Source organism: Pseudophryne corroboree, chromosome 6 (assembly GCF_028390025.1).
Source record: "Pseudophryne corroboree isolate aPseCor3 chromosome 6, aPseCor3.hap2, whole genome shotgun sequence".
Taxonomy (NCBI): domain Eukaryota; kingdom Metazoa; phylum Chordata; class Amphibia; order Anura; family Myobatrachidae; genus Pseudophryne; species Pseudophryne corroboree.
The window spans coordinates 349,219,934-349,234,919 of NC_086449.1; the positions used below are offsets into that span (position 1 = coordinate 349,219,934).

The 14,986-nt window shown below is 47.3% G+C and overlaps 1 protein-coding gene across 2 annotated transcripts in view; it reads left to right on the forward strand.

Moving 5' to 3' along the window:
* The first annotated feature begins 8,684 nt into the window (after positions 1 to 8,684).
* IREB2 (iron responsive element binding protein 2) overlaps positions 8,685 to 14,986 on the forward strand; it is a 271,408-nt gene continuing 265,106 nt past the window's right edge. The window contains exon 1 of one of the 2 annotated variants that reach the window (XM_063926565.1): positions 8,685 to 8,785. Coding sequence is in view for 1 of the 2 variants with exons in the window: in XM_063926564.1 (XP_063782634.1) it covers positions 9,414 to 9,455 (42 nt within the window). In the remaining variant the exon portion in view is untranslated. Of the gene's footprint in view, positions 8,786 to 9,373; positions 9,456 to 14,986 lie in introns of those variants that run through there. The other variant, XM_063926564.1, reaches the window with a different exon arrangement.

Genomic DNA, 14,986 nt, shown 5'->3' on the forward strand with positions numbered 1-14,986 from the left:
TGATCTGAACCCAGTTAACAGTATGATAACAAAACGAAGTAGCCTCTGAAAAAATGGCTCACAACAATAGTAATAACCCGATTTTTGTAACAATAACTATGTACAAGCATTGCAGACAATCCGCACTTGGGATGGGCGCCCAGCATCCACTACGGACTACGAGAAATAGAATTATCGGTAAGTAAATTCTTATTTTCTCTAACGTCCTAGTGGATGCTGGGGACTCCGTCAGGACCATGGGGATTATACCAAAGCTCCCAAACGGGCGGGAGAGTGCGGATGACTCTGCAGCACCGAATGAGAGAACTCCAGGTCCTCTTTAGCCAGAGTATCAAATTTGTAAAATTTTACAAACGTGTTCTCCCCTGACCACGTAGCTGCTCGGCAAAGTTATAATGCCGAGACTCCTCGGGCAGCCGCCCAGGATGAGGCCACCTTCCTTGTGGAATGGGCATCTACATATTTCGGCTGTGGCAGGCCTGCCACAGAATGTGCAAGCTGAATTGTACTACAAATCTAGCGTGCAATAGACTGCTTAGAAGCAGGAGCACCCAGCTTGTTGGGTGCATACAATATAAACAGCAAGTCAGACTTTCTGACTCCAGCCGTCCTAACTATATATATATATATATATATATATATATATATATTTTTAGGGCCCTGACAACGTCTAGTAACTTGGAGTCCTCCAAGTCCCCAGTAGCCGCAGGCACCACAATAGGTTGTTTCAGGTGACAACGCTGACACCCCTTTAGGAAGAAACTGGAGACGAGTCCCAGTTCTGCCCTGTTCAAATGGAAAATTCTAATATGGGCTTTTGTAAAACAAAACCGCCCATTCTTTTTGACAATCGCCTGGCCGAGGCCAGGACTAACAACATGGTCACTTTCCATGTGAGATATTGGTCAACAGCATGGTCACTTTCCATGTGAGATATTTCAAATCCACAGATTTGAGCGGTTCAAACCAATATGATTTTAAGGAATCCCAACACTATGTTGAGATCTCACGGTGCCCCTAGAGGCACAAAAGAACTGTATATGGAATACACCCTTTACAATCTGGACTTCAGGAACTGAAGTCAATTTTTTCTGGAAGAAAATCTACAGGGCCGAAATTTAAATCTTAATGAACCCCAATTTGAGACTCAAAACACTCCTGTTTTCAGGAAGTGCAGAATCGACCTAGTTGAATTTCCTTCGTGGAGCCTTCCTGGCCTTACCCACGCAACATATTTTCACCACATGTGGTGATGACGTTGTGCGGTCACCTCCTTCCTGGCTTTGACCAAGGTAGGTATGACCTCTTATGGAATGCCTTTTTCCCTTCAGAATCCGGTATTCAACCGCCATGCCGTCAAACGCAGCCGCGGTAATTCTTGGAAAAGACATGGTACTTGCTGAAGCAAGTCCCTTCTTAGCTCCCCAGGCCCTTAGTCCTCTGTGAGCATCTCTTGAAGCTCCGGGTACCAAGTCCCTCTTGGCCCATCCGGAGCCACTAGTATAGTTCATACTCCTCTATGTCTTATAATTCTCAATACCTTGGTTATGAGAAACAGAGGAGGGAACCCATACACTGACTGGTACACCCACGGTGTTACCAGAACATCCACAGCTATCGCCTGAAGGTCTCATGACCTGGCGGAATACCTGTCCCGTTTTTCGGGCGGGACGCTATCATGTCCACCTTTGGTCTTTGCCAACGGTCCACAATCATGCTGAAAAACTTCCCTATGAAGTTTCCACTCTCCCGGGTGGAGGTCATGCCTGCTGAGGAAGTCTGCTTCCCAGTCGTCCACTCCCGGAAAGAACACTGCTGACAGTGCTATCACATGATTTTCCGCCTAGCGAAAAATCCTTGCAGTTTTGTCACTGCCCTCCTGCTTCTTGTGCCGCCCTTTCTGTTTACGTGGGCGACTGCCGTGATGTTATCCCACTGGATCAATACCGGCTGACCTTGAAGCAGAGGTCTTGCTAAGTTTAGAGCCTTATAAATTTGCTCTAAGCTTATTTATGCAGAGAGAATTCTCCAGACTTAATCACACTTCCCTGGAAATTTTTTCCCTGTGTGACTGTTCTCCAGCCTCTCAGGCTGGCCTCCGTGGTCACCGGCATCCAATCCTGAATGCCAAATCTGCGGCCCTCTAGAAGATGAGCACTCTGTAATCACCACAGGAGAGACACCCTTGTCCTTGGATATAGGGTTATCCGCTGATGCATCTGAGGATGCGATCCGGACCATTTGTCCAGCAGATCCCACCGAAGAGTTCTTGCGGGAAATCTGCCGAATGGAATTGCTTCGTAATAAGCCACCATTTTTACCAGGACTCTTGTGCAATGATGCACTGACACTTTTCCTGGTTTTAGGAGGATCCCGATTAGCTCGGAGAACTCCCTGGCTTTCTCCACTGGGAGAAACACGTTTTTCTGGACTGTGTCCAGAATCATCCCTATGAACAGTAGACGTGTCATCGGAAAAAGCTGCGATTTTGGAATATTTAGAATCCACTCGTGCTGACGTAGAACTACTTAAGATAGTGCTACTCCGACCTCCAACTGTTCTCTGGACCTTGCCCTTATCAGGAAAGCGTCCATGTTTCCTTTTAAGAAAAATCATCATTCCGGCCATTACCTTGGTAAAGACCCGGGGCGCCGTGGACAACCCAAACGGCAGCGTCTGAACTGATAGTGACAGTTCTGTACCAGGAACCTGAAGTACCCTTGGTGAGAAGGGCAAATTTGGACCTGTAGGTAAGCGTCCCTGATATCCAGTGACACCATATCGTCCCCTTCTTCCTGGTTCGCTATCACTGCTCTGAGTGACTCCATCTTGATTTGAACGCTTGTATGTAAGTGTTCAAATATTTCAGATCTCACCGAGCCGGTTGGCTTCAGTACCACAATATAGTGTGGGATACTACCCCCTTCCATGTTGTAAGAGGGGTACTTTGATTATCACCTGCTGGGAATACAGCCTGTGAATTGTGTGAGGGGGAGATGTCTCGAATTTCCAATGTACACCTGGGATACTACATGTAGGATCCCGGAGTTCCCTTGCGAGTGAGCCCCCTGCGTACTGAAACTCTTGAGATGACCCCCTACCGCACCTGAGTCCGCTTGTACGGCCCCAGCGTTATGCTGCGGACTTGGCAGAAGCTGTGAGGGGCTTCTGTTCCTGGGAATGGGCTGCTTGCTGCAGTCTTCTTCCCTTTCCTCTACCCCTGGGCAGATATGACTGGCCTTTGCCCGCCTGCCCCTATGGGGACGAAAGGACTGAGACTGAAAAGACTGTGTCCTTTTTTGCCGATATGTGATTCGGGGTAACAAAAAGTGGATTTTTCAGCTGTTGCCATGGCCACCAGGTCCGATGGACCGCCCCTTTATACGGCAATACTTCCACATGCCGTCTGGAATCTGCCTCACCTGACCACTGTCGTGTCTTCGTCTGGCAGATATGTAAATCACATTTACTCTTGATGCCAGAATGCAAATATCCCTCTGCGCATCACGCATATATAGAAATGCATCCTTAAAATGCTCTATAGTCAATAAAATCTTGTCCCTGTCAAGGGTATCAAAATTTTCAGTCAGGAAATCCGACCAAGCCCCCTCAGCGCTGCACATCCAGGCTGAGGCGATTGCTGGTCGTAGTATAACACCAGTATGTGTGTATATACTGTCATGATATTTTTCAGCTTCCTATCAGCTGGCTTCTTGAGGGCGGCCGTATCTAGAGACGGTAACGCCATGTTTTTATAAGCGTGTGAGCGCCTTATCCACCCTAAGGTGTGTTTCCCAACTCGCCCTTACTTCTGGCGGGAAAGGGTATACCGCCCATAACTTTCTATCGGAGGAACCCCACGTATCATCACACACTTCATTTAATTTATCTGATTCAGGCAAAACTACAAGTAGTTTATTCACACCCTACAAAATACCCTTATTTGTGGTACTTGTAGTATCAGAAATATGTAACAGCTCCTTCATTGCCCTTAACATGTAACTCGTGGCCCTAAAGGAAAATTACGTATGTTTCTTCACCGTCGACACTGGGGTCAGTGTCCATGTCTGTGTCTGTCGACCGACTGAGGTAAATGGGCGTTTTTACAAGCCCCTGACGGTGTCTGAGACGCCTGGACCGGTACTAATTTGTCCGCCGGCCATCTCATGTCGTCAACCGTCTTGCAGCGTGTTGACATTATCACGTAATTCCATAAGTAGACCATCCATTCCGGTGTCGACTCCCTAGAGAGTGACATCAACATTACAGGCAATTTGCTCCGCCTCCTCACCAACATTTTCCTCATACATGTCGACACACACGTACCGACATACAGCACACACACAGGGAATGCTCTGATAGAGGACAGGACCCACTAGCCCTTTGGGGAGACAGAGGGAGAGTTTGCCAGCACACACCAAAAGCGCTATAATGTATATAACAACCCTAGAAGGTGTTGTTTCTATATATGCGCTCTTAATATATCATTATATCGCCAATTTATGCCCCCCTTCTCTTTTAACCCTGTTTCTGTAGTGCAGTGCAGGGGAGAGTGGGAGCCTTCCTCACCAGCGGAGCTGATCAGGAAAATGGCGCTGAGTGCTGAGGAGAATAAGCTCCGCCCCCTTTTCGGCGGGCTTTTCCTCCCGGTTTTTTAATAACTGGCCTGGGTTAAAATACATACATATAGCCTTAATGGCTATATGTGATGTATTTATTTGCCAAATAGGTATTTATATTGCTGCCCAGGGCGCCCCCAGCAGCGCCCTGCACCCTCCGTGACCGTGTCAGTGAGCCGTGTGACAACAATGGCGCACAGCTGCAGTGCTGTGCGCTACCTCTCTGAAGACTGTGAAGTCTTCTGCCGCCTGTTTCCGGACCTCCGTTCCGCCGTCTTTCTTCAGCGTCTGTAAGGGGGATCGGCGGCGCGGCTCCGGGACGAACCCCAGGCTGACCTGTGTTCCGACTCCCTCTGGAGCTCAGTGTCCAGTAGCCTAAGACTTCAATCCTCCTGCACGCAGGTGAGTTGCCAGTCTCTCCCCTAAGTCCCTCGTTGCAGTGATCCTGTCGCCAGCAGGAATCACTGATTAGAAACCTAAAAAAAACTTTACTAAATAGCTCCTTAAGAGAGCCATCCAGTTTGCACCCTTCTCGGACGGGCACAAAAACCTAACTGAGGCTTGGAGGAGGGTCATAGGGGGAGGAGCCAGTACACACCATGTGACCTAAAAAGCTTTTTAGATGTGCCCTGTCTCCTGCGGAGCCCGCTATTCCCCATGGTCCTGACGGAGTCCCCAGCATCCACTAGGACGTTAGAGAAATATATATATACTGCGCCTAAATTGTGCCCCCCCTCTCTTTTTTACCCTTTCTGTAGTGCAGGACTGCAGGGGAGAGCCAGGGAGCTTCCTTCCAGCGAAGCTGTGAGGGAATAATGGCGCCAGTGTGCTGAGGGAGTTGGCTCCGCCCCTTTTTCGGCGGGCTTTCTCCCGCTATTTTATCATTTCTGGCAGGGGTTAATATACACCTATATAGCCTCTGGGGCTATATATGGTGTTAGTTTTGCCAGCCAAGGTGTTATTATTGCTGCTCAGGGCGCCCCCCCCCCCCAGCGCCCTGCACCCATCAGTGACCGCAGTGTGTGGTGTGCATGAGGAGCAATGGCGCACAGCTGCAGTGCTGTGCGCTACCTTGGAGAAGACAGAAGTCTTCAGCCGCCGATTTTCCGGACCACCTTCTTGTTTCTGGCTCTGTAAGGGGGACGGCGGCGCGGCTCCGGGAACGGACGACGAGGTCGGGTCCTGTGTTCGATCCCTCTGGAGCTAATGGTGTCCAGTAGCCTAAGAAGCCCAAGCTACCACCACTTAGGTAGGTTCGCTTCTTCTCCCCTTAGTCCCTCGTTGCAGTGAGCCTGTTGCCAGCAGGTCTCACTGAAAATAAAAAACCTAAACTATACTTTCTTCTAGGAGCTCAGGAGAGCCCCTAGTGTGCATCCAGCTCAGCCGGGCACAGAAATCTAACTGGGGCTTGGAGGAGGGTCATAGGGGGAGGAGCCAGTGCACACCAGATAGTCCTAAATCTTTCTTAGATGTGCCCAGTCTCCTGCGGAGCCGTCTATTCCCCATGGTCCTTACGGAGTCCCCAGCATCCACTAGGACGTCAGAGAAATCTTGGAGGTAGGAGTGGGAGGAAGTAATCCGTAGGCAGGAGAGTCTGCGTGCATTAGCAGAGCAAAGAGGACGGGTGGGAGTGTAAAGGGATATAAGGTCAGAGATGAGATGTGAGAGGAGTGGGTGAGGGGTTTGTGAGTGTGAGAAGCTTGAAATGGATTCTGAAAGGGAAGGGGAGCCAGTGAAGGTCTTGTAAGACAGGAGAGGTGGACTACGGGGGGGGGGGGGCCCCCTTTATCTCTTAAACACATCTCGGGTATGGGCTTCTTTTGGTGCCAGGTTCCTGGGGGTAAACAGTGATATATTACACGCTGTAATGAGATTTTGTGTACTCATTTCGTACCCAGAGTGCACTGCAGGTGTTATTATTGATAAATAGGCCCTAAGAGTGTTATACTGTACTTTTACTAGTCACTAGGAATTAGGGAGGCCAATCCTGGTCTGTTTTTTCAATCCCACGATTCGGGATTGAACTGTACTTTAATCTACAGCCCCATTTAAAATTCAGGAAAAAAAAAGAACATACTAATTACAGTGAGTAAAAAGGTTGAGAGGCAGGCAGCAGCAGCAGCAGCACAGTGACAGCACTGCAGCAGAGCCATTCACCACACACCATTCACCAGCTTTGTATTGATGGCGGGTGGACTCACTGACGGGCAGGCACGCTGAAGCACAGACACGGCGGGCACGACTGGGGCTGCGCAGTGTGACCTTGCTGATGTCACGCTGTGCACCGCAAGGCAGCCGGGGTCCGGCAGCGTCTGAGGCTGAGACAAGCGCTAGAGCTCAGCGGCGCTGCCTGACCAAAAAACAGTAATGCGCATGCGCACCTTAATCCCGTGAATCCCGGCATTTTTGGCCTCAAATCCCGGGATCCTGCCGATCCCTATCCCGGAATTGGCCTCCCTACTAGGAATAATGTATTATGTTATAAGGGTACATATTCTCCTTATTCACAAGTTTTGTCAGAGAATTATAATTTCTTATCACCACATATTTTAGAAATGAAGAAAAAAATCAGGATAATGTATTAACAAACATATGCAGGGACCTGGGCTCTGATATCTACTGTAGTCACCTCTTTTTACTTTCCAGGGATACTTGTTTTATACTGGTATATACCCCAAAATAGTCTTAATAAATATTCTCCTTTGTTTTTTCAATGTCCTGCTGCAAAACACCAGCATCTGGAAGCCTAACTACAGGGTACTTACTACAGTACCTGCCACATTTCACATTCTTCCACTGTTAATCCAGAGCAGAGAGGTGTGGGAAGGTCAGTGTCTGGCAAGGCACTGGCTAGTATCAGAGCCGATTGTAAAACTGTTTAGAATAACACAAAGATGGTTTGAATAATACAAATATGATATTTACACATCACTGATTCAGAGTGTATCAATATACAAGTATGTGACTGTTTTTCTTCATAGCAAACAAAGAGTAAATATTTTATTTTGGTAAAATAATGAGCATATGCAATAAGAGAAAACGTTAATCATTTCAACCAAACACACAGGCCTGGTCATGATGAGCTGCTCACAATTGGGTCTGTATGGATATTATGATTTTTAGAAAACTGCACATGCATCGGCTCATGCTAACAATTATGGATGATCCAAAGTGATACAGTTCTCACTTATATCTCCACTTGCGGCTGGGAGAGTGTAACTGTGTGGCAACGGGGTGCTTGACTGTAGAATACTCAATGGGCAGTGCAGTTGCATAGATGTGGCTGACTCTGAATACACCAGGAAATCTGCATTTATTTCTGAACATGGAAAGTGGACGTAATTGTGAATGCTTTTGTGGTTCACTGAATCAAGCACTGATTTGTTAACTAGTCCATAAAAAGTATGATTGTCTATCTTGTGTAGAATTTCAAACTGGTTCGATAATGCTTGCTTAATAACCCTAATACAGAGGTTCTTAAACTCGGCTCGCAGAACACCAAACAGTTCATGTTTTCCAGGTCACCTGTGGATCTTTAAAATGTGACAGTAGGTAACACACCTCTGCATCTGCTGGGTGATCTGGAAAACGTGACCCGTTTGTAGTCTCGAGGCACAAGTTTCAGAACCACTGATCTAATGCAACTGTATACCTTTTGTACTTGATAATTATGGATGTCTCTTTGGAACCTGCTGATGATGATCTATATGATGCACACCCAATGTCTTGATTTTGTACCTGTGATCATGGAAAGTCTGCTTAGTCTACTAACCACAACCAACAAGAGAAGCTATGTTTATAACAAAGAAGAATATGGATAGGAGCAGAAGCAGAGCCAGAGAATGGGTTGCGGTGGGGAATTAAGGGGACAGCATGCCATACCCCCCCATCCCCAAACATGACATAGGCGCAGGTGCTGGGGAGAGGGAGCGCTTACTTCTCCTTTAAAAAGTCAGGCTGCTGCAGCGTGCTAACCCCATGCTCTGTACTAGCAGTCTCTTCACAGATGCATTACTGGGAGGTGGCTGAGATGTCCCAGCAAACTCAGCATGGCCACACCTCCTCACACTAATACATCTGCGAAGAGCCGGCTAGGACAGAGCATGGAGCATAGCATGCTGCGGTGGCGGCAGACTTTTTAAAGAAGCCACTGCGGGGATCCGGAGGTAAGCAGTTCCCAGCACAATAGCCAACGTATAGTGTGTACACCTAATTCCACCCAGTTCATTGTTTGATGAATTGTGTGGTGGTATCTTCCCATCTGATCAGGTGGGACAATGCAACTACAATGTGGTTTGCTAACATTGATACTGTAAGACACCATTGTATGGTAGATTGTGCAGTGTGGATGCAGACCATACTTGCCTACCTGACCCTCTCTATGAGGGAGAAAATTCTCTGTTCCTGGACTTTCCTGGTAATGTATGATTGCCATCACCTTTGGTGAGCTAGTTAATTGATAAGAAAGGTGTTTCACCACAGGTGATAGCAATCATACATTACCAGGAAAGTCCAGGAACAGAGCATTTTCTCCCTCATGGAGAGGGTCAGGTAGGCAGGTATGATGTAGACATGACATATTACATCATATCAGCCCATTGCATACCTCCCAACATGACCCTCTCCAGGAGGGAGAGAATGCTCTGCTTCTGGACTTCCCTCTCTATGTATGATTGCCGACACCTGTGTTTAACAGGTTAATGTATAAGAAAGGTGTTTCAGCACAGGTGATAGCAATAATAAATTAAGAGAGAAGTCCAGGAGCAGAACATTCTGCCCCTCTTTGAGAGGGTCATGTTGGGAGTTATGCCATTGCAAGCTTGCCAGATCTTTCAGGTGTGTATCCAGCTTAACTGTGACTAACCATTTTGCAATTAAAGAGGTGCAAATGTATTTGTGTTTGCATACATGGCATACTTGCCTACCTGACCCTCTCCATGAGGGAGAAAATGCTCTGTTCCTAGACTTTCCTGGTAACGTATGATTGCCATCACCTGTGGTGAAACACCTTTCTTATCAATTAACTAGCTCACCACAGGTGATGGCAATCATACATTACCAGGAAAGTCCAGGAACAGAGCATTTTTACATGGTAAATACTGGCTGCTTTTGCATGTAGTCCACAAATGCACTGCAATTTAGAGTTGATTTTGAGCACACCCCTCCCACCTCTACATCTCTCTACATATCTTACATCACCCCCACCTGCAGTGCAACATAGTTTTACCCATACTTGCCTACCTGACCCTCTCCATGAGGGAGAAAATGCTCTGTTCCTGGACTTTCCTGGTAATGTATGATTGCCATCACCTGTGGTGAGCTAGTTAATTGATAAGAAAGGTGTTTCACTACAGGTGATAGCAATCATACATTACCAGGAAAGTCCAGGAACAGAGCATTTTCTCCCTCATGGAGAGGGTCAGGTAGGCAAGTATGGTTTTACCCGTGTGTAGTTACTTGCTCTCATCTCAGAATCAAACCCAATACACTTACAAAAGTGAGTCTCAGCCAAAGTGCAAACTACTAAGGGTGTTAAATAGGGTTCCATTTAAAGTATTGAATAAAAGGAAAAACGATGCACAACTGAAGTCCTTTTGCATAATGGAAATGACTGTGTCATCCCATGCATAGTACGGAATGCTGCTAAAAACATTCTTCACCACTTTATCTCATTACTATCATTTCACTCTGCAAATGTGAAATCTGATAGGCCCTACACACTGGCCGATCCGCCGCCGAGCTGCTTGATGGCGGAGACGGCCGACAGGCGACCTGGTGGCGGGGGGAGTGAAGTTTCTTCACTCCCCCCGTCACCCGGCTGCATTGAAGTGCAGGCAAATATGGACGAGATAGTCCATATTGGCCTGCATGTACAGCCGACGGGGGACCAGCGATGAACGAGCGCGGGGCCGCGCATCGTTCATCGCTGGAGCCTCCACACTGCACGATATGAACGTTATCTCGTTCATTAATGAACGAGATCGTTCATATCGTGCAGTCATGTCGGCCAGTGTGTAGGGCCCTTGAGTGTGGATCATTAGATCTACTGTACAAACAAAAGGTCTAAATGCGAGAAAAAAAATCTCAGAATCTGCAAATTTGTTTTTATGTGATTGCTGATGTACAGTATGTGGGCCTTTAGTCCGCATAAATCTATAAATAGCTAAACAGTTCCACCTTGTGGCGGTTTCATGTGATTACAAGTTCAATTAACCATATTGAACAGAACCTGTCCTCAGAGAACAGGTTCTACTGATGCTGTTTAGCTCTCTACTATTAATGCAGAAATAGTAGAAGACTTTTACTTGCAAAAGTAATCCTTATAGAACTGTCAAAAGCTTCCTAAAACTGCCCTACATATTCTCAGCTCGCCCTCATTACTTACTGATCTTTTCCCAATATGACCGAATTAATTGCAAAAGAGGAAAAAAAATAGCATCTGTTAGAATCCATGGGGGGGACTGCATTATTCAGGACACTGTTACCCAGAGATAATCATCGTATTCTACGTGCTGCGTAGCCCCTTTGTGCAGTGCATCTTAACAGTAGCATCCTTACTTGAGGGACTGTCCCTCTAGAGGGCCTTATTTAACATGAGTCGCATCTGAGATGCAATCGCATTGCCCCTGTCGAAGTCGTAAATATTACACCTACACTCAGCACGTGCAAACACCACACAGAGTGGCCTCTGTGCGTGCACGTGTTCTGCCGTGCGTGCGCATACCCGCACGCTGCGTACATTGGCTTGTGAAGCCCTGCGTATTAGCTCGTGGTATGAGTAAATACGGCAGCATACGCATTCGCATAGAAAAGCCACAAAGACATAATCGAGATTTTATCCACATAGTGCATAATTTACACATAGTCTACACACACCACACCAGCAAGTTACATTTACTTAGGAAATAGAACAGAGATATCCAGCTTTGCAGGATGTGAGGGGACAGAACTAGGTTAGGACATAGTGTTTGGTATCCAGATGTACAGTATTTTAAGGGCTACATTTCGATCGCAGTTTGCAGATTATAGCACGCTCCTGCACACAGATATGCACAGAAATATAATATTCATAGCTTACTGTAATTACTGTACTCGTGATATTCGGCGGGAACCCAGTGGAGGACATCTGCAAGTACACCTGGACCAAGCATCGCCCACCTATTCAAACCAACCTATGACCCTTCATGTACTGTAAATGATCTGCCCCTTGACCTATGGAAGAAGAGCTTACAGTTTCCTTTGTATTGGGTTTTGGACCATTGTATAAAAACAAGGCCTCCTGGCTGGTCTCAGTCTAATTCTCTGAAGGTCATCTTGCTAAGATTGACTGAGGACCGGATCAGGGAGGCGCAGGCGAACAAATGTATGTACTATTGGTTGTAGCTCTTCTTTTGTGATATTGTTGTATTTCTGTGTATATTATTTTTAGTAAATATTTGTTGCTGCGTTGCACCACAACATAACATATACAACTGGTGTTGCATTCCATTCTTGTTTGGGTATAGAAGTGTATTCAGCCACACGTGTCACTGTATAGTGCGCATAGCGTGTCGGCGTGCATACGCTACGTGCATTCACGTCATCATAGGGGTATTATCTGCAGTCAGCGGCCGCAGCAGCCCGCACCATAGTATTATAAGGTACTGCATTTCCCTGTAAGTTAAACGAACTTAACACCCCGGTTTACAGCCTGATGCGCAGGGGGGCATCTAAGTAATGCGATTACCTCTGCCTGATTGACATTTTGCACGGTGGCAACACAGTATTGCGGAGGTGGTGCGGCGAAAGTGGGGTGGGTCCAGGCCATTTTCAGGGCGACCGAGTGATGTCACACATGATCATTTTAATGCTGCCTTGCCATGTGCTGGGTGCCGCCCAGCATGCGAGTGATAGTTGCAGTTAGCAAAACTGCAACTGAAGATGAATGAGGGCCATAATCTGGACAGTTAGGAGGTATGCATGTCTGCTTAACACTCATTTCTGGATGTGTAAACTGGATTCCCATGGACCACCTCATCTCCCTGCCATTGACTCATACTTGCCTGCTCTCCCGGAATGGGCGGGAGGCTCCCGAAAATCGGATGACCCTTCCGTCCCCCCTGAAGAGCATGCAAGTCTCCCAATTTCAGGGGTCCCCCCTGCCCGGCCGCCCACTTAGCGAGTAAAGTGGGTGGTCCGGGCAGGCGATGATGCAATTCTTGATGAATCGCGTCATCACAGCCACGCCCCCTGCTGTACAATGCTGGTAATAGCAGCATTACACAGCGTGGTGTGGCTTACAAGACGTGATCCATCAGCCTCGCCCCCGTTCCGCCTCCGCCATGCCCCCGTTCCGCCTCTGGCCTGCCCCCCTCTGCAGTCACTGCCCGCCCCCCTGCTGAGCCGACCTGGCTGCTCTCTCCCGGAGAGAGCAGCCATAAAGTCGGCAAGTATGCATTGACTCTTGCTGATTAACTGAACTTTGTTACAACATTGTTTAATCTCTACCTGCACTACAAGCTAGTGAGTTAGGGTGGGTACACATTAGACCAGAGGTTCTCAAACTCGGTCCTCGGGGGCCCACACAGTGCATGTTTTGCAGGTCTCCTCACAGAATCGCAAGTGAAATAATTAGCTCCACCTGTGGACCTTTTAAAATGTGTCAGTGAGTAATTAATACAACTGTGCACCTGCTGGGTTACCTGCAAAACATGCACTGTGTGGGCTCCCGAGGACCGAGTTTGAGAACCTCTGCATTGGACAACAGTTTGGACGATTTGCCCAAATCCAACGTATCAGAAAAACGAATTGTTCAAAACTGTCAAATGTGTACGCATTATTTGTGCACTACCGCATTCGTTAGCAACATCTTCTGGTCGGTCTTACAGTAGGGCCACAGAAGACAATGCTAACGAGAGGCATGCTGTGGCCCCATCGCTCGGTCATAACCGGCATCTGCAAGTGTGTTTTGTCCATATTTCACAGCCACAGATCATCCCTGGTTGGAGAGCAAAGGCTATCAACAACAGTATTTAGAGTGGGGCTGTATGGAGAAACGGGGACAAAGCGTTCTGGAGATTTGCCAGGGGCTCCATGTTTTATTAAATGATTTGGCTGAGTGATGTGTTATGCTCGGCATATATTCCATTTTATAGACATACCAAGGGGGTCATTCCAACCCGATCGCTTGCTACGCCGGCGCATGCCGGACGGCCAAAGGCCGTCGTTCCCTAGCGATCTCCTCTGCCTGATTGATAGGCAGAGGTTGTCGCTGGGCGGGAGGGGGTGGCACGGCTGCATCTTGCCGCCGTTTTGGGGGTGCGGTCCGGCCAACGCATGTGTGGCCTGACCGTGCGGGGGGGCGAGCCGCAGTGGCTGCGTGACGTCACACGCAGCCACTGCGACCAGGGGCAGCAACGAGCAACTCCCGGTCAGCCGCAGGAGTAGCGCTGGCCGGGAGTTACTCAACAAGTACAAAAGCATCTCCGCTGCACAATAAGTGTATATAAGTTTATATACATTTTCTTTAATTCTGACGCATATCGAACTGGAAGCTGCGTTGTCCCAGATTTCTGACCAGTCTTCAGGATCTATGTCTTCTCCCAGATCCTTTTCCCAGGCCGCTTCATGAGAGTATTGAGCCGAAGGCGCTTCCCCGTCCAGTAGTTTATATAAAGTAGAAATTAAACCTTTAGTCGAGGAGCGCCTCCAAAAGTGAGTCTCAAAAGTGGTGAGAGGTCTATTGACCAGGAGAGTTCCTCTTTTTGAATGGAAATGTCTAAGCTGTAGAAATCTGAAAAAAATCCATGAATGGAAATGCTATGTATTCCTGTATCTGAGAGAATTGGGGGAAATTAAGATCTTTGGTAATGTCATTAAGATACAAAATATTCCCTTTATTCCAGTGATAAAAGGAGGACCCATTCATACCAGGAGGAAATTCAGGATTATGGAATAAAGGAACAAGAAGGGATGGGCCTGGGGCCAGTTTGTATTTCCTGTTAACATAATCCCCAATGGATATGGAGCGGGAAACAGTGGGGTGGGATACCACAGAGCGAGGATGACTCAATCTTGGAAGCCATAAAAGGGAAGATACCGTCAGCTTAAATTTTGACCCAGACCTTTTCAGCATCAGGGTTGCAGCACTGCACACAATAGGCTAGTTGTGCCGCTAGATAGCATCTCTTAAAGTCGGGAATACTTAGACCCTCATCCTTAGAAGAGTGCTGTAATAGTTTCAATGTAACCCTTGGGTGTTTACCAGCCCAAATAAAGTGAGAAGTTTGAAACTGTAAGAATTTAAAGACATAGGAAGGTATATATATATATATATATATATATATATATATATATTGGAAGTGTTTGAAAAAGATACAGGAGCCGAG